The sequence below is a fragment of the Coptis chinensis genome, chromosome 2 (assembly GCF_015680905.1).
Source record: "Coptis chinensis isolate HL-2020 chromosome 2, ASM1568090v1, whole genome shotgun sequence".
NCBI lineage: Eukaryota > Viridiplantae > Streptophyta > Magnoliopsida > Ranunculales > Ranunculaceae > Coptis > Coptis chinensis.
Window position 1 is genome coordinate 8,597,271 of NC_141457.1, and position 26,751 is coordinate 8,624,021.

The 26,751-nt window shown below is 36.8% G+C and overlaps 2 protein-coding genes and 1 long non-coding RNA gene across 15 annotated transcripts; 1 reads left to right on the plus strand and 2 right to left on the minus strand.

Annotated features, from left to right (window-relative positions):
• Positions 1-8,167: 8,167 nt before the first annotated feature.
• LOC147514710 (protein FAR1-RELATED SEQUENCE 5-like) lies at positions 8,168-8,767 on the minus strand. The gene has a single exon (XM_086592666.1). The coding sequence runs from the start codon at positions 8,765-8,767 to the stop codon at positions 8,168-8,170; it is 600 nt and encodes a 199-aa protein (XP_086448792.1).
• Positions 8,768-9,503: 736 nt separating this feature from the next.
• Positions 9,504-17,601, plus strand: LOC147514711 (putative receptor-like serine/threonine-protein kinase At4g34500). 3 transcript variants are annotated; one of them, XM_086584847.1, is made up of 7 exons: positions 9,504-10,884; positions 11,870-11,974; positions 12,063-12,185; positions 15,264-15,434; positions 15,558-15,687; positions 15,775-16,027; positions 17,197-17,601. In XM_086584847.1, the coding sequence occupies exons 1-6, from the start codon at positions 10,373-10,375 to the stop codon at positions 15,991-15,993; spliced, it is 1,260 nt and encodes a 419-aa protein (XP_086440973.1). In that variant the 5' UTR covers positions 9,504-10,372; the 3' UTR covers positions 15,994-16,027; positions 17,197-17,601. The 3 variants fall into 3 exon arrangements, with proteins under 3 accessions (XP_086440973.1, XP_086440961.1, XP_086440969.1); XM_086584835.1 differs by having other exon boundaries at positions 15,775-15,984; XM_086584843.1 differs by having other exon boundaries at positions 15,558-15,681; positions 15,775-15,984.
• A 1,827-nt stretch (positions 17,602-19,428) lies between these two features.
• LOC147514712 (uncharacterized) lies at positions 19,429-25,146 on the minus strand. 11 transcript variants are annotated; one of them, XR_015209437.1, is made up of 9 exons: positions 24,742-25,146; positions 23,515-24,606; positions 22,897-23,395; positions 21,648-21,900; positions 21,192-21,438; positions 20,899-20,975; positions 20,668-20,775; positions 20,349-20,572; positions 19,429-20,029 (listed from the first exon to the last, which is right to left on the minus strand). It is a non-coding gene; the product is annotated as an uncharacterized LOC147514712 (long non-coding RNA). The 11 variants fall into 11 exon arrangements; XR_015209427.1 differs by having other exon boundaries at positions 21,648-21,906; XR_015209442.1 differs by lacking the exon at positions 24,742-25,146 and having other exon boundaries at positions 21,648-21,906; positions 24,049-24,632.
• Positions 25,147-26,751: the final 1,605 nt, after the last annotated feature.

Below are 26,751 nucleotides of genomic sequence, written 5' to 3' on the forward strand. Positions count from 1 at the left end.
GAGCTTTTAAAACCGTGTATATCGGGAAAAAAAAACCGTGTATAATTGAGGGGTAACCTTATATAATATGTGGCCTTAATTCATTTGTATGTTGAAAAATGTGGCTACAATGAATGTTTTGGATTATTAATTTGGTTTAATTTTTTTTTTGTAGGAAATAAAGATGTTGGTCAAAGCCCGAACCCATGAGCCGAAGATGATCATTTAAATAATCAATAAGTGAGAGATGCTCATGGACTAAATTGTGCTATCAAGAATGGAAGGAAATCTACAAAGGATAATTGCAACTACTCCCATATTTTCTTACCATTTTCACCTCATGAAATATCTTCATTTCCATTAGTTATTTATTCCATTGATTTTATTATATGAGATGAATTATTATATCAAATCATTCTTTAATATCTTATATTTTTGTCACCATATATATTCCCCCATATCCTCCATAATTCTAGAACTAGCATTTAAGATGATGGCTGAAGTTTCAGAAAAATTAACAAGATGTATAAAAATGAAATACAATAATTGTTGGTGAGTTAGTAACTTTTTACCAAGGGTTTTGATAAATTTATCTTTGAAAATTAATTGCTTTCGTTAGTCATTATTTCCTTACAAGTTACTTTTATTGTTACTTTTATTTTTATTTTTAGTTAGATAAGAAATTAGAAATTCTCAACAATTGTTGGTGAGTTAATATTAATTTACCAACTTAGATATTGGTTTAAGAAATCTCTTCTCCCTCATTATTTATTCCTTTCAAGATGTGGATAGATACATTACTTACCACTATTATAATCATATTTTATTGATTATTTTGTAATTTTTGAGATTTTTGTTGATTGACAAGTTCTATACAACATAATTAAATATTCAAAGAATCTAAAATCTATAGTATGCCTTCAAAGAATTTGTCCAAATTAGTACACAACTCATTTCAGCCAGATATTCAATCTATGAGGTTATAATGTTTCTATTTACCAATATACATTTTTGTGCAGCTTTTGAATGTAATAAAGAGCAACAAATTGGTCTATTGTAAGTGTCTTCTAGCTTAGTTGGTAAAACCTTTGGGTGATGACACCAGGGGTCTGGGGTTCAAACCCCGCTACACACAATTAAGTTACTGATCTCTTTAAAAACATGCGTGCCCACACATTTTAAACAAGTGCCGACTAGCAGTTGGTAAAACCTTTTGGGTGATGATACTAGAGGTTTGGGGGTCAAACCCTGCCAGCATCAAAGAGTTACTGATCTCATTTAAAACAGGCTTTGCCAATAAAAAAAAATTGGTCTATTTATTTATTTCAAATAAAATAAGATGTCTAGATTTTGGTTAATTTTATGCTGCCTTTGTGTTGTGTTATATTGTTTTTTTTTTAATCAGTTTGGGGCAAGGACCAAAATATCGAATTCAAGCATATATCGTGTACCCTAGAAATTGAGATATAGCGGTGGATATATATCCTTTTGTTTACCGGTAAAAATTTTGTTTTGTGTCTCGATATATCAGTAATATCGTCGATTATATCAGAAATATCATAAGTATCATCCTCCACGTCATTGTGTCATTTTTATGTGTAAGTGTAGAATTAGTGGAGGCACCCAAGAGCATGGGCAGAGATATGCAACTAAGGATGTCGGTGTAAGTATGTAAGGATGATACATACTATATAGCATCCTATTGAGCACCGTTATCACTTGGTTCTCAACCATTCTTACTAGAAGTTTTGGTCCGCCAAAGTACGGATGATACATACAATATAGCATACTTTTGTCAAGATGATACATCCAATGTAGCATCTTGGTGAGCACCTATAACACCCCGTGTTTTATTTCTTTGTTTTCCTAATAATAATAATGATAAAGATAATAATGAAAATAGATAACATATAAAACAGATATAGGATATCCAGCAGTTTCGGACGGATAAAAGCCCGTAGATAAATGGATAAGTGTTGTCCTTGTTTTTCGGGGAGTTTTCTCACGTAGAGTTTTTGGGGGAAAAACACAGCGAGGGTTTTAGAAAAAAAAAATTGGAGTTTGACTAAAGGAAGAAAAGGAAGGTTTTTCCTGGTAGCTGGTGGATAATCGGAGCGCGCTAAAGGTGAGTAGCTATTTTGCTATATCACCGGATTTATAGTTTACGTATATCGGTGTATACTGTCTAATGTTTTATACTGCTCATTGTCTTGTTTTTATTCTATCGCCGTGGTCGCCGAAGTTGTTAAAACTCTAGAGAAACTCGGATTTGATATAGAACCGTCAAACAGTATTCGCGGATATCTTGTCTTTGAACTGTCCGGCTTCGGAGGCCGTTAATGGCGGCGAGCACGAGAGGCGAATCTATGCGCCAGTATTTTTAAATACATATTTTTCTATTTAATTAATTAATTTAATTGTTTATTTTAAAAATTCGGCCGGATTGGACTCGGGATACGTGGGCTTGGTTTTGGGTCCGAAGTCGGTGTTGGGCTTGGGTTTAGGACCCAAGTATATAAACACATTGTTCTAGAGAATAGGGTTTTGAAGATAATAAAATATAAAAAATGGAGGCAGAGAAAGAAGCCGGTTTCTTTGGAGAGGTGGAGCACGATGATTCGGCTAGGAAAATTCGTCGAAATTGTTAGTTAAGGTGAGTAGCTATTTTTGCTATTTCACGAATTATAGTTTTCCGTGTAACCGGCGAGATATCGTTATAAAGTTTACGCTCATATTTTCGGTTCATTATTTGGTTATTAGCTTTCGGCCCTCCGTTTTGAAACTCCTATTGCTCATACTTGTTGAAACGATATTTTGTCCCCGCTCATACCGTTGAAAATTGGTTAAACCGTATTTTTGAAACTCTGTTGGGAGCTTGGGATAACCGTTAATGGCGGCCTTAAGAAAAAAAAATCGAAGAAAAGTTAGGTGAAGCGGTGGTTGTTGTTTTTGTGTTGATTGAAGTTTGGGTAGTAAGGGGTTGAGGTGGGTATGAGGTCGTCGAATGGGTTTGGGAAGCTCGGTGGAAGCTCCTTAAGACTTTTAATGGCGCTTCGCCATTATCGCGGATAATCGAACTTGGGGTTATCGCGTTTTAAAAATCGTTTGAACTGTTTTTTGTTTGGATTTGATGTTTGTTTGATGTTGGAATGTGGATGGGGCGGTTGAAAGGTGGGGAAGCCATTAATGGCGGTCCGAGATTGTAGATCCAGTTGGGGAAGTGAGTGATGTGAGTAAATCGAAGTTTTGGTTTTATGAAAGTGCTTTGTTTTTTTCATAAGGAGTCGAACCGACTTGATGGAGAGGTGAGATGATGGTGGCGGCGTGAGCTCTTTGGTGGTGGAGTCTTTGGAGGAAGAAGATGACACTGTTCATCTTAGTTGGGCCTTGGGCCGAAACTAGTTGGTTTTGTTTAGGCCTTAACTTGTTTGGTTTTTGGGGCTGGTCCATAGTATTTTAAGTGGATCTTCAAGTTGGGCCAAACCAGTTTATGGGCCGGGTTAAGGCTTAAGTTATTGAACCTGGTCAGCTTAAATAAATCGGTTTGGGACTGGGTGACTACTGTTGACCCTTGGCAGGTTGACTTTGACTTTGACCAGAGTTGACTTTGACCAGAGTTGACTTTGACCAGAGTTGACTTTTGATCAGGGTTGATTTTTGACCAGTTGACCCAATTTGACTTTTTAACTCGGATTATGATTTGGGGTTATTAGGATAGGTCTAGGGCTATTAGCATGCTTGGTTTTAGGCTAAGACCTTTATATATACGTGTGTATGTGTATTAACTACTCGGTGATATTTTTCGCCTTTTATGATATACAACGCGTTATGACACTTATACATCCATGAAATTAATAACGCGTAAACCAAAAATACATTAATCAAGATACTCCTTCGTTCTCTGAAATAAATATATGCAATAAAGTTCGATAATGCGTAAACAAATTTACCGCACTCTTTTAGAACTTTTCACGTCTCAAGTTTTGGAATTGAGTTTTATGACTGTTGATGTCATATGTTAGGTGGGCATTTATTGAATGTGTCATAAATGGCCCGTTAGCGTTATATAAGGGTATTCATTGAATGTGCCATGAATGACCCGGGTATTCATTGAATGTGCCATGAATGACCTGAGTTTTGTGCCCAAAGAGGCTGTGAAATATGAGTATGAAAGCCCAGAGATGGCTATGATATTGTGGTATTCGGTGGGAGAGAGGCACACAGGAATGTGTGATTTGGCAATTGTGTAGAGTGCAAATCGTGGAGTAGGTACTAAAGGGTGGGTCTATAAGAAAAGTAATTGATTAATTGATAAGAGAAATGGATTTGTTTATACGAGTGTGCTTGGGTTTACCTTTGAATACATATAGAATATCTACATATGTTATATATACAAGTTCTAACTTTCTTTTGCAGGAGGGTAGGACTTAATAATATTTTGTGCAGGGACGCGGTCCTACCCTTATACAGCGGCGGACATCGGTAAGTGTAATTCAATTATTTAGATATTAAAAGGAGTTATTAGAATGAGTTAATAAAATGGAAGTTAATAAAATGGAAGTTAATAAAATGGAAGTTTTGCTTGGGAAGAAACTATGCCGGTTGAGATGACGGAACTACCTGTCTTCCAAGTTGAGAATGATTAGGTTATGATAGATTTAAAGTGTTAGTTGGATAAGTAAAGTTTGAAATGTTTATATGTATTTAGTCTACTCATACCAGCAAATTCAATTTGCTGACCCATGTTTGCTTTGTTTTGGCAACGTGGGTGTGTTCTTGGGAACATAGGTGGAAGGCAGTGGAACCGCGGCGTGTGATTGGGATTCGTGCCTGGAGCGGTCCGTTAGTTTTCTTTTAGGTCTGATTCTTTGTTGGAAGAATGTAATAACGTAGGTTACATTTTTATATGACATGAGAATACGATGTTGGAAATTGTTATTCTTAAAGTTTGTTTATGTTTGTATTGGGATGGAAGAAAGTTTTTAATAAAGTGATAGTTGAGGAATTTGGAGTTTATTTGTGGTTAAGTTGATCCTGTTGTGATGTGGGTTTTAGGTTTTGACATGTGTTGTATCCCCCCGTCATAGCCTGGGTTTTTAGACAATTGAATATAGTGATGTTTGAGATATTTATATTTCAAATATTCATTATTTTAATTGTTTAGAAATTCGGGCTGTGACAGCACCGTTATCACTTGGTTCTCACCATTCTTACTAGAAGTTTTGGTCCACCAAAGTAAGGATGATACATACAATGTAGCATACTTTTATCAGGATGATGCATAATATATATAGCATCTTGTTGAGCACCGTTATCACTTGGTTCTCACCATTCTTATTTGAAGTTTTGGTCTGCCAAAGTATGGATGATACATATAATGTAGCATACTATTGTCTGGATGATACATACTATGCAGCATATTGTTAAGCAACTAAGGATGCCAGAGTGGAAGTATGTCAGGATGATACATACTTACTATATACCATTATATTGTGTCGAACAGTATGATACACTGTATGTCCCATACATTACATTGTATGTATCACCCAAACATACTTCCACTACGTTATTCTTAGTTGCATATCTCTGCCCATGCTCTTGGGTGCCTCACGGTGACAATCCTCTAACTATTACCAAATTCCAAAATCTATTACAAAAATCATGTTAGAAGCTTTCGCAATGAGTGCTTAAAACTACTTGCAAACTTCTATATTTTTCGAAGCCAAATATTATTTTCCCCTTACATCAAATATTTATCATTCAGAAAAAGACATGTCCATCATCACTACAAAACTTTTGGAGTATATATCTGTCTTGATGCTCGCACTCAACATCGTCATCTGGGACATCATCATCATCAGGGACATTATCAACCGGTAGGCCTGTAAGTTCAATATATATATTGCAAATTTACCCTCTAAAGTCATAATCATTAGCAGGTAACACTGAAAATGAGCAAAAATGGAAACATTCGCATACCTTGCAAATTAGGTTTGGGCACATGTGGACACCTTTGTATGCTCTGTAGATTGACATTTGCTACACTTGTTCTTTCCAGCTCTCCCATTTTGCTCAACAGCTTCCACTACGACAACATAACAACCAACCCAAAATAAAACTTCTTCTCTTCACAAAGGAAATTTCATAATCCAAAAGTGAGATCTACATAGATACGTGTTATTTTTCTTAAAACGTGTACTCGGACAACTTATCAAGAGAGATTAAGCGCATTTATCTACATAAGTAAATTTATTTAGAAAAAATACTCGTATAGGAACTTACATCCAACATCTTCGTTCAACTCGTCATTTGTAGCTCGAGCGTTGCACTCAACATTCTTCCTATTTACACTTACAACAGAGCGCACCACAACAAAAATGTGGCCAAATAAAAATCACAAGCAACTGCCCCATCAAAAATAATCAAACAAAGTGTTAACAAACAACTGAGAAAATGGATCATTACAATCTTAAACAAAGCTGTCACCAACGTATATAAGCTTACCCCTACCTTTTGGATACAAGCGTGGGCATTTGGGCTTGGTGTGCCCTAAGATACTACAATTGCCACACTTTTTTTTTTTTCATCTCGTTTTGACCTTTCAGTGTATTAGGATTTTTGGGTCGACCCTTGCATTTTACATATGGTGGATCATTAACTGATTAATGATGTGTGGTTTTAGGAGGAGTAAAAGGAAACTCGAAGGAAATTGGTGGGCTGTGTTCAAAAGTTGATGGAGTCTCGTCCATTCTATAAGTTTGATCATAAGTACAAGGTATGTCAGAGGGAGCCTGGGGCCTGCCATCCGAAGTAGATCAAGTCTCATTATTTATTTGGAAAGAAGCTAACACTGCTTTAAAGGCTTCACTATTTCCAAGAGTTTTAGAAGCCCACGAACATATATCTTTGCAGTTGCTTGTAAGTTCACCATAACGAACGGCTGTGGTAGACCGATTAGAATCATTTGGACAGGCTACTCTAACAACTGATTTAGCGACTCGGGTCCATCTCCTAGAAAAGCATCTCTGTGAAATTTGATGAACGTCTTCATGTTTGTAAACTAAAATTATATGTCTACAAGGAAATCCAAATGACTCAAATAGTCCACATGAGCAAATAGCTTCCCTTTCTAGAACGTTGTATTTCACAATTGACTTTTTATGTCTGTTTAAATGACGACTTCCAGTGTATACACGAACATTCTCACTCGCATCTTCTCTACCCTCTACAGTGTACATCGCTTCCTACTTTAACTCCTTCATGAAAATATCAAAACAAGCTCGAGTGTAGATAGATTCAGCCTGTTTTGCATATTCATCTAAATGGGCATCAATAACAGGCATGCTCGTTGTAGTCTTCACCTCTTCCTCATGCTCTCTCTTGCGGATATTTGAAACTGCTATTTCCAATTTCCCAGAAACATCAAACAACCACATGCGATGCCTCACATGATGTTGTATAACATAATTTACATTATCGCACCGCTAGTTGCTTTTACAACCAGCAAAGAAGTAACCATGGAGATAAGCTTCTGACCACTTTTCCTTTTTTTTCGTATATCATTCCCACCCAATTGTGTTTATCAACCTTGTAATTTTCCACGAACTTTTCCCATGCATCTTTTATCAAATTCAATTCATTGCGGGAGCACTTTAAATGCATCCTTGAGTTGAAGGCTTTTAAAAATCCTTGCTTGGGGACATTCTTAAGGCAATTATTCATGATGTGCTAACAACACAAACAGTGTTTCGAATTTGGGAGAATCAATATCAAAGCCTTGCTAATCGCTAGGTCACCATCAGTAATCACAGATTTTGGGTGTTCTCCGTACATTGCATCAATAAATTATTGTAATACCCATTTATAAGACTCCACCGTCTCACTTGTCATGAATGTAAAACCAAAAATTACTGTCTGTTGATGGTTGTTGATCCCATCAAACACTACAATCGGAATCTTGTGTTGATTGCTTCTGTATGTTGAATCAAACAACAACAAATCACCAAAGCAACTATAATATATACGTGAGGTAGAATCTGCCCAAAACAGCCGAACTAGCTGCCTACTCTCATTTAATTGGTAATTATGGTGAAAGAAAATATCTGCATTTGTCTTGTTATCCATGTGATCCAGCAAAGTGTTGGCATCGCTATCAATACAACGAATTCTCCTATCATACCCCAATTTATTATACGTCTTTCTCCAGAAAGCCAACATTTGAAAAATCTCTAGCTTTATGTACAAAGATATCCATTATTTTGCAATGACGAATACCCACATCATTCAGAGTCCTAGCATATTCCAAATCATGTTGAGGCACTTTTCTATGTGATCGACCGAACATCGAGCTTGGATACGACACGAGTGAATGTGTGTAATCTCCAACAAAATCTTTAACAATCCATAACTTTGCTTGGAAATCATAACCAACCTCAAAACGAGCATCACATTTAAATCGAGTGATTGCTTTGGGTGCTCTTTTGCGTTTCCTCGGTATGAGACGTTTTGGATCTCGTTCACCTACAGCTGAGCACAAAAATCTCCGCTTAACACGATCACCATTTTTACGAACTCTCAAAGTTTCCTTACGAACACTAAAGCTCACTGCCTTGGCATAATCATTATAAAGTCTGTGTGCTTCCTCCAAAGTTTTGAACTGCAAAGAATAAAAAGTTATTTTGTCTTCTTCATAAAGTCTATCAGCCTCTGACCTACTGACGGATGTATCTCTGGTATCTGTAACTTCATCATTTTCACTATCCACCATGGAAATATTTAATTCATCCATTTCGTCACGCCTAAAACTGTCAAAACACGTATTTCTAAGTCATTCTTCGTTGTCATTGGAGATATGATTCATGGTACGATCACTACATAAAACAAATGGAGACTTTTAGCACAAATTTACACAGTTCTACACCCTCTAAATGGTAATACTTTTAAAACATTAGAAAGGGGGCGCGGCCATTTACCCCCAACAAAATGGGTTGGCACCCACTTGGTAAAAGGGTAGTACCATAATGGTTATTTCACCAATTTCCTTTCTTAATATGGGTTTACAGCCCCATCCACTAAAATGATATATTATATGCACCATTTGTTCTCATAAAGCATGTATATAGAATATATCATACGTCATTCATGGGATGGGAATGAATCTCCAAAATTAAGAACTCAACACATTATAACACAAATTGCAAATTGAATTACAAACACGTTTCAAAAATCTTTCTTTCAGTTGAGGATTTCTTTCAGGTGAGGAACCAGTTTACTAACCTTATTGTTATTGTAAAGGTTGATAGTGTGCAAGAATGTAAGATAAACTTTTTACCAATAACCGCGAATTGAAATTGAAATTGATTTAATTAACAAGGAAATGCGATCGACGGTGGATAGTTGTATTAAATGAAGTTAGGGGAGTAAGAAGACTGATAATAAATTTTGTCATGTTGAAATGGTTAATGTAAAGTAAATGTAAACCGAAATCTAATCTAAATTAAAATAAAATATAAATTACATTTTTGCTCTTTTAATTAAATGTCATTAAATTTAAATAGCTGGTTACTAAAAATAATACTTAAAAAAGAAAAATAGACTAGAATCCTGCGTACCGGTGCAGCAGGGGTACTAGATTTTGGAATAAAACATAATAATTGATTTGGCCAACTCTACTTCAACGTCCGGCCATTATTCCATAAATATCCCTACTTTGAAAGTGAGTAGGTACTTTCATTTACATCCCAGCTAATTGTTTCAGTGAGTGACCTAAGTGAGTAATTGACATGTTTGCTTCATATGCAAAGCTTTCTTAAATGCACCACTGTTACTGCATGCATAAAGAATTCTCTTCAATCGTGTAATGATAACCAAAGTCAGTATTCTGAGTCCAGACATTTTTTTTTTCTTGATAACAATCCAGAGTCCACAGGCAATTCAACTGCCCAGTACTTAATAAGGTACTTGATTTCTCTCATTCGTCTTGCCACGCTCTACAGTCTACATCCATTTGATTTGTGAGTCTTAATTTGGCGATTACTTCAAGCCAGCAATTTTCTTCAATCCCATGGGGGCCCACACTGACGACTGACGAAAATGAAATGAATACGAAAACCTCTCAATCACTCACACGCGTAACGTAAATTAGCTGAACCTACTTTTCAAAAAGTCAAAACAAATTAAAACCAACAGTGGCATTTCCCGTAAATACTACTCAACTCCCTACCTAAATAACAACAAGTCATCTCCTACTTTAACCATCACCATTTTAAATACTCACCCACATTCACACATGCACACACTCATACTTGCCACTTTTCCCCCAAGTAATCCATGTCCTCATTTTGATTCTCGTATAACTTTTCTTTCTTTCTCTCTTACTTGCAAGTAAGAAACAATGGCTGGTGACGAGAAACTTTACGTAGTTATAACAGTTGTAGTATGTAGTTTCATATTCATTTCCGTTATGGTTCTTGTGTTATGTGTTTATAAACGAAAGCGTAAAGTTCTTGCAAAGAACAATAGTACTAGTACTAGAACTACAACTTTTGTTCCATTGGTCACGAAAGAGATAACAGAAATAAAAGGTGGTGGTGATCACCATGATCATCAGTTAGAGAAGGAAGTAGATGTAATGAAAGAGAAAGAGAATGGAGTTGATGAAAAAGTAGGGAGCAATAATGTATCAGGTGGAAGTGGGAGTTTGAAGAGTTTAAAGAGTTCATGTTCAGTTTCTTCACAAGATGTTTCGTTAGGGTGGGGAAGGTGGTACAGTTATAAAGAGCTTGAGATTGCAACAAGTGGATTTGCTAACGAGAGTGTGATCGGAGAAGGTGGGTATGGTGTTGTTTATAGAGGAGTTATGCCGGATTGTTCGGTGATTGCAGTCAAAAATCTTTTCAATAATAAGTGAGTGTTGTTTAACTTATTATTATTATTATATGTTTGTTTATTGTTAATGGTTAAATATAATATTGTTGTTGTTGCTTTCTTTGAATAATAATGTTGAGTTAATAGTTATGATTTTGTCTAGTGTTGAAAAATTGAATTAGAATTGTCGGTAGGTTTGTGGGGGTACTATTCATTTCTCTTTTTGTTGTGTTGGATTCCAGCATCTGGTTTTTTGGGTGGGGCCAAATGCCCTTTACTTTGAAATTCTATGGCTTATAATTCACTATAAAGGAATTAAGGAATTCTAATGGCAGAGAAGAATGGTACCACCGTACCCTTTCAAAACAAAAGTTATTTGAGATGCCCTGCTTTTAACTTTCCCCGGACAAAGGGCAATTTTTTTATATGATAGGACATTAGCATGCCTCATTGACACAACTTTGGGATGGATTGGCATTTTAAATGTGGAGATGACCTCTTCTTCACAGTAACACTACCATTACAATGATGTGCAATGAATAATACTGCCATTACAATGATTTCATTGTTGTTAATTTGTTTTGATTGTCGGAATCCATAGAAGAGAATGGAGTACACTTCACACTTGTATTAGTTGGTCCGAGTTCAATGAAAATGTAGGACTATGTATCTTCATTGGATGAGTTAAATCAAGGGTGATGACATGTTTTTGTAACAATCAGGATAATGGCTTCTCAACATCTGTTAACCTTTCTACCTAAAATATAATGAACGCTAGTTTAATATCGCAGAAAGTGAGGGTATGTACCTGCAACAAGGATTCAGGTATCTTGTTTGCGTTGCCAGGCTGTATTCTTATTGATAAATAGTACTGCTTTTGAAATCATAGTTTTTCGAGTATCTTATTTAAAATTCTGGAAAAACAATGACTCTGTTTACTTAAAGCATCAAGGACAACACTGACCTGGTTTCTACTCTAAATTTGTTGTTCTTATGTTTTCCCTTCAACAATGTGGATTTGTAGAGGTCAGGCTGAACAGGAATTCAAGGTGGAAGTCGAAGCCATTGGTAAAGTAAGGCATAAGAACCTGGTTGGTTTAGTTGGGTACTGTGTGGAAGGTGTTCAAAGGTAATTTCTCCGTCCACTCTGGGCCTAATATTTGTTTCTATGTACGTCTTCATAATATTTTATTAAGGCGTGCACATTGGCCATTCAGGATGCTAGTATATGAATATGTAGACAATGGTAATCTGGAGCAGTGGTTGCACGGTGATGTTGGACCTTCAAGCCCTCTGACTTGGGATGTTCGGATGAAGATCGCCACAGGAACAGCAAAAGGGTGAGTAAATGAAACTCAGAAATAAAAAACCTCTGTACATTGTTATTGCAAAATCAGTAAATAAGTCGATAACTCAATCTCGATATGAATCTAAGATACAATATTTTCTCTCTTTCTCTCTCATGGTTGTCGTATGTGTCAGGAGCTGAATCACTTCCATGTGACCCTTTTGATCTTAATGCATGAACCATCATTGGAACATAATAATCGAGAAATGGCCACCGTGGTTGATTTGTTCAACAAGGAACTCCGTAAAGAAAAGCATTATTGTCAAATTACAAAAATAAAAGTACTTTACTTGTTGTCCAATAGCTGCATAAACGGTATTAGTTAAGGCTTAAGAACATGTTTTGAAAACTGTGGTTTCTCAGTTACTCAAATGACTCCAGTACTCACAAATCTACTTGACCCTTCGTAACTTAGTTATAAACATAATATTGCATGGTATTCTTGTTAGTAAGTACCATTGTTATTTTGTTTTTTTGCTCACTAACTAGGCTTCATGAACGAGATTAAAGAACACCTCCAAATCTATACCTTCCTGATCTAAAGTAGGTAATGTACGTGTGTCCTCCACTTTACAGAGAAATGTAGGCCTCCGAATAAGACCTAAAAGGATTCCTTGATTAGATAAAGCATCAGGTGAGAAGTTGACCTCCCTCCATGAAGAAGTAATGACTACGTGTTGAAGGGAGGCACTGGCAGTAGCTTTCAACCACCTATGTCCCATGCTTGATGAGATGCAAATTCTACCAAAACAATGAACCACTGATTTTGAGTCTGACTCTTTTCATACATTGCTGCTCTGGCCTTGCTTTACTACCAACTTTAATCCTTATATATATTGTTGCAAAGCATTCAGATAGATAGCTGGTTGTGCTGTGTAGTCCCTTGACCAAGGCTCCAAGGACCTGTCCAAGTGATTTCTATAAATGAGTCCAATCCCAGCTGGTCCTGGGTTACTCTTCACTATCATATTGTTAATTTTGGTGTTGGAGGGGACCATTTGCATACCAATATGTTGGGATCTTTTGGGGGTTCCACCTAGGTGTTACATTCAATTGTGCAGTACTAGGTTGTTACAGTTGTTGTTGTGCATTATAACTTTAGACAATTCTGCAGCACAATGAATCCAAATTTTAAATTGTTGCATGAATTCGACTTTTATATTGTTGCATGTTTTAGAAATCAAAATGCACAAGGAACAGCTCTGCAAGCGATGAACATCGGTCCATGCTGAAGGGCAGTCCCAAAAATGTTTATCTGTTTCTATCATCTACTGTTACTATCTGGTGACACATGCTTCTCACTGTATCATATACTCCAAAATTTTCCAAGCTAAGCCTAAACCTCTCAGCCTGGAATGTATTTCCCTTCTCCAAATGACTTTAGTCCGCCCCGGTCTAGTTGCCTTCTTCCTAGTGCTCTCAAATTCACTGCCCAGTGAGAACTTGCCATTGGTGGTCCTTCATCCGAACCACAGGAACCTCAGCTCTATGCCTGCAATGCTTAACAATAATTTCATCTGAGGTCGTATGTTCCGTTACCCTTGCTGCCGAATTTCATCAAGCTTAGTTTTGCATTGTTTGAGATATGTTGTGGCTAGGCTTAGTCTTTGTTAAGTGGACACCTCAGACCAGTTGTCTCTCCACACATCTGTTTTGTCTCATTACCAATGCCTCACCTAGTGTGTGTCGGTACCAAGGCCAGAGCCTCTTTTAATCCAGGCCAAATAGAGGAACCTCTGTGTGCAGTGATACTGCAGGACTTAACCATTTTTTGTTTTGAAATTGTTATTCATAAAGCTAGAGAAAGAACCCTCCCTGTTTAAGGACCATGCCAATTTCATGAGAAGGTCCATGTGTGCCCATGTTAGCCTCCTCATTTTCCTCAAACTAAAACTTACCTTCTCCACAGGCTTGCAGAAAGTCATCCATGTGATAGTAACTGCCTTCCTTGAGTTGAGGTGGCCTTCCCTGAAAAATTTCCTCAGTGTCCCATCACATTGCTTTGTAGTGGCTGTAGAAATCCAAAAAAAAAAAGAACATCTCTCTATGCTCATATTCTGAGTAAAATTGTTTTATTATTAATGGAGAAGAAGTTTGGAGATAAAAAAAAGATACAGCTGATAAAATTGATGTTTTGTACCATAAATTTTCACGTATTTATCACTTTAGACCATGAACTATTTTTTCGAATGATTTAGGCCATAAACTTTATTGAAAGTTTCACTTTGGGCCATCGTTACTATTCTGTTACAAAATGTGTCTACGTGGTTAATTGGATAGGCACCACGTCAGCTTTCGTTAGTACATATAGGCACTTGTTTGTACACATAGACATAAATAGCAATGGTGTTCCAAAGTGAAACTTTCAATAAAGTTTGTGGCTTAAATCATTCGAAAAAAAAGTTCATGGCCTAAAGTGATAAAAACGTGGAAGTTTCATGGTACAAAACAACAATTTTATCAGATACAGCCTTGGTTAGTTTCAGCCTTGTATTACTTTAATATATGTAAGAAAATAATAGAGTATACAATAATAGAAAATTGACTAAAATATTCGGGTCGTGGGCACTGCCCCTGAACCCCCAATGGACCACCCGCCACATGACAAAAGAAACCATGCGGCGCCCCTCGGGAGATGTCCCTTAGAACTCTAACATTATGTATTGTGATGCTGTTAGAACAATCCTAGCTTGAAAAGAAAGAAATCTACTTGCCCAGCTAGAAGCTCTCTTCCTCACCTTTTCAACTAGGAGATCCAGCCTCCAGGTGTGCTCTTCTAACACTACCTTATAAAAATGGTACACCAAGGTACTTCTCAGTTCATTGCTCTTTGGCTTTTGCTTTTTGTGACATTGCTCTTCTCTTCCTTTGACGCCATAAGCGCACCTTGGCAGAAGTGGATAGGATGTGTTCCCTGATAGTTTATAGAATTATAACTGTATATAGAGTTGAATAACCAAGTAGGCATAAGGTTCTAACTCCTTTACAGTGATGGTGATTGTTATTTACAAATATGTGTGAAACGAATTGTGGAACCCTTACTTCTAAGATGACATTTTTTTGCTCACAGCTTGGCGTATTTGCATGAAGGATTAGAACCCAAGGTTGTGCATCGCGACATCAAATCTAGTAACATTCTCCTGGACAAAAAGTGGAAGCCAAAGGTTTCGGACTTTGGGCTGGCTAAACTATTGGGATCTGATGCAAGCTACGTGACCACTCGTGTAATGGGGACGTTCGGGTAAGTTCTTTCTTGGACATCATGAAACACATCTTCATTATTAGTTGGCTAGCTCTGCGTTTGGATTGTCTTTACTTCTTTACTGTTTTCCCTCATTTACGAAATTATATTCTCTAACTGCAGTTATGTAGCACCTGAATATGTAAGTTCGGGTAGGCTTACTGAAGGCAGTGATGTCTATAGTTTTGGAGTTCTACTCATGGAAATTATCTCAGGAAGGAGACCAGTTGATTATGCTAGGCCAGCGGTAGAGGTTACAGAATTTCTTCTTTATCTCCCACCCCATTTCAAGTGATACAGCCTAAATTGGCTCTCACTAACATATGTTAGATGTTGGCAGGTGAACTTGGTTGATTGGTTCAAAATGATGGTAGCAAATCGACGCAGTGAAGAGGTGCTGGATCCTCGGATTGAGGTTCATCCCTCACCAAGAGCACTGAAGCGTATACTTCTGGTTTGCCTCCGTTGTATAGATTGGAATGCTAGTAAGCGGCCAAAGATGGGGCAAGTCGTACACATGCTTGACGCAGATGAGTTCCCCTTCCGCTCTGTAAGATGACTTACTGATTTACTCAACATGGATATATGCTGTCGTAAGTGTTTTGGAAGACACATTACTTGCTTTGTCTCTATTACCTGTAGCAGCTACTGTGAGGACTAGATACTATAGGGATACGGTATACAGCTTTGCTGCTTTTAAATTCTTTAAAACATCTAAAAGTGGACTTGTTCTTCACACCGACTGAGTAAGGTTCAGTGACACGGTGAGGTCTATATAGTCACCTGAGCATCTGCTTGAAGTTTTAGACAAATTGACACCCCTATTTGGTCATATACTTAGCTACAAACTCCTTGATGGTGAGTACACCACACCAGTGAGGAATGTCAGCATGTTACTGAGGTTCAGTGACATGGGGTGGTCTATCAATCTAGTCACCAGCATTGGTTTTCAGCATCTGTTTTAAGATTTAGACAAAGTGAACCCCTAAAAGCTTTAGACAAATTGAACACCACACTGTGTCACTGTACAAGAGTGTCATCATGTTTCATCAAGTTAGGGACCGATGGTGTGTTCCACAGTAAATTTTCACCAAATGAGATGTCCTTGTTACATGTCAATGTCATTAAGGGGATATTATTATTATTATTATTATTATTATTATTGGGTTGGAGGAGGGGGAGGGAGAAGGAGGGAGTAATGTCAGCGTTCAAATCAACATGCAGGAACGTTGGCCTTTAAATTTTTGTAATTTAAGGAATGGTACGTTTCCCTTGTCAGACTCCTTGCCACATTTTGATCATATTTGAGTATCAGATTAGAAGAGTACTAAGATATTAGCATCAGAGCTTGTCTGCCTTTTTATCTTAGTGGTTCAAATAATTGTTGTGCAGATCGTCTTTTCAACGCATAGACCATGTAATCATATTGTTGACGTATTCTCAAATGCACAAAATGATGGAGGCAATTCGGCATTTTAAGTTTTTACCTATTACTCATAAGTATCAATTGACTTTAACGTTTGAAATTGACAAGGATGTTTCAGTATGTTTCAAATCACCATTACTACTTTTCCAGTGCAATACACAATTTCTTCTTTACCGAATTCTTGGTGTTAGACATACAGTAGAGGAAAGATAAAAAATGAAAGACATAGGAAAATGCATCATGGGGTGAAAGACCTTTAAAAGTAGTGTGAAGTCTCATTAGAGCATGATTTCTCTTATCATCCTAATTTGAAACTATATTGATACATGTTTCCAGGAGCACTGGTCAGCTCAAGATGGTGCTCATCCTTCTCCTCGTGCACGTGCTGGTGTCTCGGATGGTACCCCTACTCCATCTCTATCCAAAGCTGTAGAGGGAAGGTGATATCAAGAAGATACAAAATCTAAAGACATTTTTGCTATACAATAATTTCTATTAGGGAGTATATTGACTTATTATGTTTATAGAAAGAAAATGCAAGTTTACAGTTTCGGTGCAAATATATTTTTTGTTACATGCAACAGCCCTTCTCGTCTTGTTCAATGTATATGCAAACATCCATAGTTTTGGGGATCGGTTTTCATAACCTGAACTTCATTCCAAAAGAATTGGCTTGTTGATACTGTAACATTGTTTAGTTGTAACATTTTTTAAATTAGAACACTTGATATTTGAAGGGTATTGCACTCTCTCACTCTTCTTGGAGGTAGACCTATTACATGTAAACGGTTGACACAAGTTGAGATTAACCAAGTTTCAGGGGATTCTGTTTCTCTTCGTAGGCCACTATGCTAGCAAAGTTCTGTTTGTTGGACGTGCCAATTTAAGAAACCCGCTTGGCAAATTACAAATGAATTTAAGTTTCTTTTATGTCTTTTCGTCCCTAATCCAGTTGTACCCGGAGTTGCATGCCCTGCATTGGAAGTCGTGTGGGGCGTCTTTCTCAAATCACGCAGTAGTAGATGCAACTTTCTTTTATTATCTTTCTCTCCCAAATCAAGTTGTAGCTCCATGCAGAAAGAACTCAGATCAGATCATGCTATAGTGGACAACTAAGTGTTGAGGTACATTTGTGCATAGTACAAAATATCAGGATATGGGTATTTATCGATATTCAATTTCTAGATATGTATCGTGGATATATCCCCCTCTTTGGAGATATTTGACATTATTTCACATGCAAATATCGTAGATATATCCAAAATATCAAAAAATATTATGGATATTGTAGATATTTTTTGATATATCATGATACATTATTTATATTTATTTGAAATATAATAGTAAATATTAAATAAAATTATTATATATACAAAATATCTCTAAATATTGCAAAATATCTCTAAATATCACAAATATCGTTGAAATATCACTAATATTTATAGTCGTATATATCTCTAAACATATCGTGATATTTATATATCTTTTTTTGAAATATAGATAGATATTCTCAAATATCGGAATATATCGAAATATTTTGTACTAAGCATTTGTGTGGATACTGAAAAGGATGCCCACGAAAATGGTTGGGGAATGGGGAGGATATGCTTTCTAGTCTGGTGTTGGAACCAAAATATCCGTTCGCTGTTTTGGTCTTTCTATAATCTCATGTTTACTTCATTAAATAAAAAATACTGAGAAATCTTTCTAGGGTTAACAACCATTATCCCCACTAGATGAGCCAATTAGGATTCTCCCATGGAAAATTAGGATTTTTCAACCTATCTTTCTATAATCTCGTGAAAAATAATGAGAAATCAGATGGATTTGAACCATCAACCTCCCAAAAGCATAGATTTTGGGCGCTCTTGACCATTTTGAGCTTATGATTTCATTCATTTTGAGCTTATAATTTCATCCATACTTTCAACGTAAGATACGCAATTATTAGTCGAGTCGAACCAAGACGAAGAAAACAGCTGTCCAACTTGTTCTCAACAAAAGCGTCGAGAGCATAACCTTCAAACTAAAGCACTTTTGTATAAAGACCTTTCAAGATTTTCAAAAACTTCCCACCCCACAAAATATAGTCACCCTATAAACCTACCCAAGATTCTTACCAACTTTCCACCCCAACAAAATGTAGTAACGTACAGTTCTTTTTCTTCATTCAAAAACATATTCTCTTCTCTTCTTCCAAAGAGCAATAATACTAAACTGCCACTTTGCTTTCAAATGAAAATAAAACCCAATATTTTATTTTTATTTTTTTGGCAAAACAGGCAACTATTATTTTATATTTATTTTTATATATAAAGACATTAATTCATTATTATTTAATGCACAAGAGGGTAATAAAAATTAATACGTTGATTTTTATATTTATCAAAGACAAATCGAACAAAACACTTTTAAAGCTCCCATCTCACTACTGAAGAAGCACTATTAAGTATATGCAATTACAAAACCTCTTTTTCCTCCCTTGCCAACTTCTACTAAAAAATTCAGAAAGGCTAGGGAACCAAAACCCACAATCAAAGTTTGACCAGCAAGTTGCATTGAAAAAACTAATTTGAAACTTGTGGGCATTTCAATATAGATCACAGCAAAATGCGTACGCTTCTCTTCCAACTAACAAAACTAGTTAGAAGACGAGGCAACACGTGAAAGTAAATACCATGTGTAAAGTTACTTAACGACAAAAATCAGTGCAAGGTTAAAAAGAACTGAATTTAACAACAATGCCAGTAGTCACCTCCGATAACGTGAATACTATTTCTACCAGGCTACATAGATTACTAGCAAGGGCAAAATTGAGGAAGAAGCAAACCGTCTAAATAACAAACATCCTGAAATGAAACTCCATCCGCACTACAGGTTATCGGCAAAATGAGTTGGTAACAGATTGCACCGCCACAACTTCTGGGCAAACTGATGGTATTGCATTTCGGCCTTTTCAACCATTTTTCACCGCAATCTTTAGTAACAAGTGACGCCAGTGTCAACCTTACAACAGGCTGCAGGCCAATTCTACCTAGTCTTTTCAGTTCCCCTTTCTGCTGAATCAGCAGTGTCCGAAACCAAAAATACAGGCAATTGTAACCATTTTTATGAAGCAACCGTAAAGGTATTACATACTCCAGTTCCCAACTATTACATCTTTTGCTCCCTACATGAGTACCAGCATATTGCATCATTAAAATTCAGTAACATCAAATAAATCAAATAACCAAGGCAAATCACTAATCTTCTTGTCAAAAATGTGCCAAAAGACCAAGGTAACTCTGAACAAGTAGGTAGCATAATAAGTTCTGGACCATTAACAGGGATCACCCGGGAAAACATTTGAATACACAGCTTCCCCCACAATTTTGCTTGTGAGCCACAATATTTTGTCATGCCCAAACAATATTCCTACATGACCTGTAACTGTATAAGACGGTGCCTCGTGTCACAACTCATAATGAATAAGAGAAGACAATATGCACCTTTAAGAGTAAGACAAAGCCTCCAGTATAGCTCATGATAACATGGGAATGAGTCCAGACACTGATGTCACTGGAGGGAGCTCGCACCTGGCATGATTGTAAAGCTCATGTTTAACATTGGAATGAGTCCAGACACAGATGGCAGATCCCAGTCAAATCCTTACAAACCACCATAAACACTCAAATTGAAATCTTAATATGGCTAAAACTGCCATTCAAGCTACCTGATGACAAAGCCAGATCCCAGTCAAATCCTTACAAACCACCACAAACACTCAAATTGAAATCTTAATATGGCTAAAACTGCCATTCAAGCTACCTGATGACAAAGCCGTGACCGCAACACATTTACAGTAGTGATGATCTCTTGTACATCTCCGCATTAGTTCGGACCATTAAATCCATGCAGATAATCACAACTTGCGTTCTACAATAAACAACAGATTGGTGATAATGACTTAAATTCAAATTTAATTCTCCTCAAGTAGCAAAAGACAATAGCACGCAAGGAAATGTATCAGCTTTAAGAACTTCACAACGAGAATTTTACCATCAAAATCTTGTAAGAAGCCAAGTAAATCAAAACACAACACCAGATGGTCAAGCTGCTCCACTATCTTGCATAACCTACAGAAACATGCATATTAAACAATAATTACTAAATGAAGCTAAAAGAAGAGCTATCTAGATTGGAAATGATTGTAACATGGTCTTTCAATATTGTAATATAGAAATCAATGAAATTACTGTCACTCAAACAGGTGAAATAGCAACGGTGGTTACAGATTCTACTAAAAGAAAGTTGATAAATCTGAAAATGAAAAGCAAACAAAGAAAAGTTACCTTCTCTTAAGCTGGAAAGTCAATGGTGCTGTAACAGATAGCATGTATAGCCTCTTTCAATTCATTCCCTGCATTTTCTTATGTATTGCGCCAAAACTAGTAACCATGTACGTGAACTCAACAGCTGCAACAGCTTTGCCCCTTGAAAACTTCACAATGACAATTTCACAATCAAATTCTTGTAATAAGCCATATTTCAAAACTCCACACCACAATGCACTCGAGCTGCTCCACTATCCCACATAACCTACAGATAGACACATTACACAACAGTTAAGCTAAAGGGAGAACTCTGTAATAAGAAAATGGGTGTGGGTGCAAAAATGGGGATTTGAATAATAACTAGGTAAGGGAATCAATGATTTACTGTTCAAAACAAGGGTGGACACAGGTTCAACAAACAGATAAGTACAAAATCTGAAATGAAAAACTCAAAAGCAAAGAACGATTAGTTACCTTTTAAAAAGCTAGAAAATCAACAAGTTCTTTCGCTGTAAAAAATAGCACGTCCAGCCTCTTTAAACTCCTCCCCTGCATTCTTTCATGTCTTGACCCAAAACCAACTCGGCCTTCAGATAGACATGCAATTCCATAATTTGAACCGGAGCTCACTCATTCGCCAAAGGTGCTCCAACCCATCCCACCATAATATCTAATCTACTACCCATATATTTTACACTTTGGACAATTGCCAGAGACATCCAACTTCCTAAAACTAGTACAAAATCATCAGAACTACAATACACAAGCTTTACATAAATATCCAACAAATTACCCATCTCTTCTAAATCCACAATATAACTTTATTCATAAACAGTCAAACAGTTAACATGACAATACAAAATAGTAACAACACATCAATTAGTAAACAGTTAACATGACAATACAAAATAGTAACAACACATCAATTAGTAACCTAAGACACTATTCAAGGAATTTTATCTGCCCAATGCAATATAATCTGGGTGCTAATCGGGCCAGGCCATGTTGGATTAGGCTAATTTTTTGTTCAGTGCTCATCCCACATAGTAACATGAATGACAAATCCAATTTTATCATTGCAGGGACTCAAAATCCAGGTTGGACCGGATTAATAATTAGATACAGCCTATGTCAACACACCACTGCTATAAGCCCAAAAATAATATCCATGTGCAGATAATCTATGATGTTTCGTGCTGATACCGAGTGGAAAACGTCATCTACTAGCAATATACAGATTTCTTACAAAAACTATTTCGGTTGTCCAAACTTCACATTGAAGAGGACCATGAAACATTAAGCGAATGGCTGACACTTAATTTTTAAGCCTCTCATGCATCATAATACTAATAAAGAAACCGGGTTGCATTGAGTACCGCAGACTTTTTTTTTTTTTGGATAAATGCATAAATCAATTAAGCAGTAATTGCAAAAGCTAACCATGTTGCCGTAGGATTCACAGATTATTGGTTGTGAGAGAGATCCAAATGTACGCTTCTGCTTATTGGTGTTAATTCATTGTTCTGAATTGACTAGCAGTTAACTAAGAGGCAGTTACCTATACATGACTAAATGAAGTATGACATGAAATACAGGCAACACAGCAGGAGAAGCTCCAGGCTAACTCCGGTGTGAATCATCCCCTAACGAGGCTTTGCATGCATATCTTATGGAAGGTAAATGCAAACCTCAATTAAGAAAATTGGTGGAGTTAATCATGTACCTTGCAAGTTGTAATATGCCTCAAATATGTCTGGAGGAAATTCCAATTGTTCGCCATGTGCTTGCTTGTAAGTGTTGGGATGTCTAGTGATATTTCCAATTGTTCGCCTTGTGCATGTGAGTGTTAGGTCATCGATCCGAATGCATTAGCAGTTGTCTACGAGCAATATAAAGGAGCAAGCACACACTCCAGAGGCAGGTCCCCGGCAAAATCCGGTGCGACCTCCTCCGAAACCGAAAAGGAAAATTTTATTATGATTTTTGACCTGCCATGCAAGCGCACCTGACATGGCAAAGGTCGTAGATGACAAAGAGTATTCGATACATTGCCTTCACCATTAAGGTCTTTGCACCGATCTCTTTACATCAATTACACTCTTACCAGCACAATCAGCCCTTCATCGTCTTGAGAAGCAAAAAACCAGTAACACATAATGGATTTCTTGAACTATATCCAAGTTGCCAAAGGTCTCGTCAGATTCTCCATGAACTAGCAAATTCTGACAGAAGGAATGACACTTTCAGCAAAAAAAACCAATGTCTCACTAGCAAATTCCAGTAAAATCTACATACTGCACCATCTGCAAAAGAGGAAAAAATACACAAACACTATACAAACCCAAAATTTATTCTTAGTTGGTGGGAAGAACACATCTTCATCCATTTACTGCCGCTCTTCCATAGCCAGCACAACATAAAAAAAGGAGGAGCCAGGCATTGCAATCTACAATCCAACATTTCACAACTCCATTATAAAACCAAATCCACCACCCCAATTGACCTAAGCTATATAGTAATATACACTAATATTCCCATGTTCAACTAAGCCTTCTTCAGGAGAACAACAATTTTCTAGACCAAAATAAACTACAATTACAACTCTCAAATAAAAACATAGGCAGACACAGTACCATAGAATATTAAAGAGATGAAAGGAAAAATATATTGAAACCATTAAACCATTCATGAGCCATAATGCCTCACGAGATGAAGTTGGAATCAGGGACGTATGCTTCTTGAATGTAATGGAAACTAGTCCTTAATGAACTTGAACCAATTAATCATGCAAAACAAAGTGAAACTTAACAATTAATCATCTGGAATCAATTAAGCAGATCAGTTTGTAGAAATTTGATAAAGTTTAACTATGTACCTTGCAAGCCGCGGTATGATTCGAAGAACAACGTTGGGTAAGAGTGTTGTGATTTGTCTGTGTGCTTGGTGGTTAATTGGCAATTAACTACTGACCAATATGAAGAAACCATGAAAAGAAAGAGGCAGCAAACACGCACACACCCAGAGGTAGGTCCCCGGCTAAATTCCGGTGCAACCTCCTCTGAAAACCAAAAAGATAAATTTTTATTATGGTTTTTTGACCTGCCAAGCGAGCTCACCCGACATGGCAAAGGCCATAGATGACATAGAAGAGTTTGATACATTGCCTTGACAATTCAGGTCTTTGCACCATTCTCTTTTTCATCTATTTTACATTCTTACCAGTATAATCAACCTTCATCTCCAGATTCCATATCACATCAAAATCTTCCAATACTCATCCGACAAAACGAAAACGAACCAAAACAATATCAGAACCTGCAAAAAAAAACGGGAAGAAAAGAAGAAGAGGTAATTGTTAAAATAAGGCGGAGCTCCACTTTCGCTAATCATCTTCATCTTCCTCAGATGCCGCTCTTGAGGAACCGAGCATGTTCTACAATCAAAATACTTGTTCAGAACAGAAAGTGACTCTAAGATCTGTTTGATGAATATATAAACAGAACAATCAAACCAATTAAGCCTCCTTCATCAAATCACCAATTCATAACTCCAATAGAAATCTGATTACCAATGAAAAAGCCAACCAGAATCATTAAGAGATTGAGCTCTACAATCAAAAATCAATTAAGAATCTGAATATGGAGATCTAATTGAAGTAGAGCCATTGAATCAGCAAACCAGAACTTGAGTCAACCACAAACTCCATCCGTAATCTGGTTACGAGAAAAACAAGTAGCCAGAACAAACTTATCAATATATGTATATGAATCTGAGAAGATGAATTGAATAATAAAATAGATCTGAGATTTAGATCTGAAACCAAAATTATTGTCAGCTTAAGAAGATATTTATGTCTATAAAGAGACAATTGAAGGATCTATTCGAATTTGAAGTAAGAAATTGAAACGGAGAAGAAGAGAAAAATAGATCTGGGGCGACGAAATCGAAGAGATGAAATGGAGTTTTGAGGTAGAGGAAAAAAATATGAAGAGAGTTTTCAATTTATTGAATTTTGAAATGGAATGTTTGAAGATTGACGAATGAGATTTGACCACGTGGATTTAGTAGGTATATTTAGTCGTTTTCTAAAGGCGGTTGGAACGAATCGACGGTTGTAGGGATTAACGGTGTCTTGTTTTAAACCGGTGGATGATTGACACGTGTGGTTTGGCGGGTTTATCGTAATTGGGTGGAATAATCTGGCAGGCGTCGTGGACGCATGGTGTCCTCAAAAGTCACGATTCACGATAATGAATCAAACTTATTTTCTAATATATATATAAATAAAAGGACGTGTTCAATAATTCCAACCAGAAGGGTCAAAGGGTGGGAATTTGACACATAACCCATAACCCATAACCTGCTCTGGGTAAAGCCACTGAAAATCAGAAGCCCTCACAAACTGTTCGACCCAAATCAACCAAACCAACAACGCAGATGGTGCTTTCTTCACTCGGCTGAAATGTTGGTATAGCACATTTTAGCACGTGTAAAGAAAAACTCGCAAGGCTTATTCATCGCACGCCCAGCAGAGAGCCAGAGATAATAGAATGCGGAGGGGCCCTGTCGGCCACTCAATCGGCCATAGATAGTGATGGTTCTCAAACAAATCACAACAGGGTTTGGAGGTGTTATATGACATTTAGCAACCCATATGGCTAATTTAAAACTAAATAGTGATTCTAATTTTGAAAACGAGCAAAGGTTAATGAATTAAATGAGTACTTTCTAGGTGAGATCATGATATGCTCTATATACCACTGGAAGTCTGATCAGCTGGTCTTTTAGCTCTTTCCATTACAATAACATGTTATAGACATGATTAAATTGGATATGCTTCGACGAATAGAGGTTATTGAAGAATAAAAAATATCAATCAAAATGAAATGCCACACCATATTATTGGGGTGGATTTTTGCAAATAATGATTTTCACATTAACAAATAAGTAGACTCTGTCCAAAACTATTAAACTTATCAATTGAGCGGAGCAAACGTTATCGGCCGATGGGGGTATGTAGCCAAAATGTGATTTGGTTTGTTTTTGTCTTCATTTTTCTTCTTTTTGTCTCCCTCTCCCTCTCCACTCTCCAATATTCACGCCCTCCTCTCTCTCCCTCTCCGCTCACGCCCCCACTAGCCACTGCTATGCAGTATACTAGAAAAGCAGTCTGTGAGTGTCGTTGTTTAAGCATGAGCAAGTTGTTAAAAAACGCTAAAAGCGATGAGTCGGCGGTGGGAGAGTGCCTAGCGCCTAGTTTTTATATTTTATTAGACGGACGGATTGGCAGCGGGCAGCTTTTTTTTTTCCTAATATCTATAGTAATACACACCTATACTACAAAAAATGAATAAAATCATTTATCATAACTCAAAAAATAAACACAGACAAAGATACTTATTACAAAAATGTGTAATAGTTGAAAAATATCAACTTTATATAAAAACGTATTATTTGTTATAGTGACATATAATTTACATTAGATTTTAGTCTTTTAAACTCATTCAAATCTCAAGCCGACACGGGCCTTTAATTTTCGACATTTAATCATTAAAAAAAAAAAAAAAACTTGACTAAA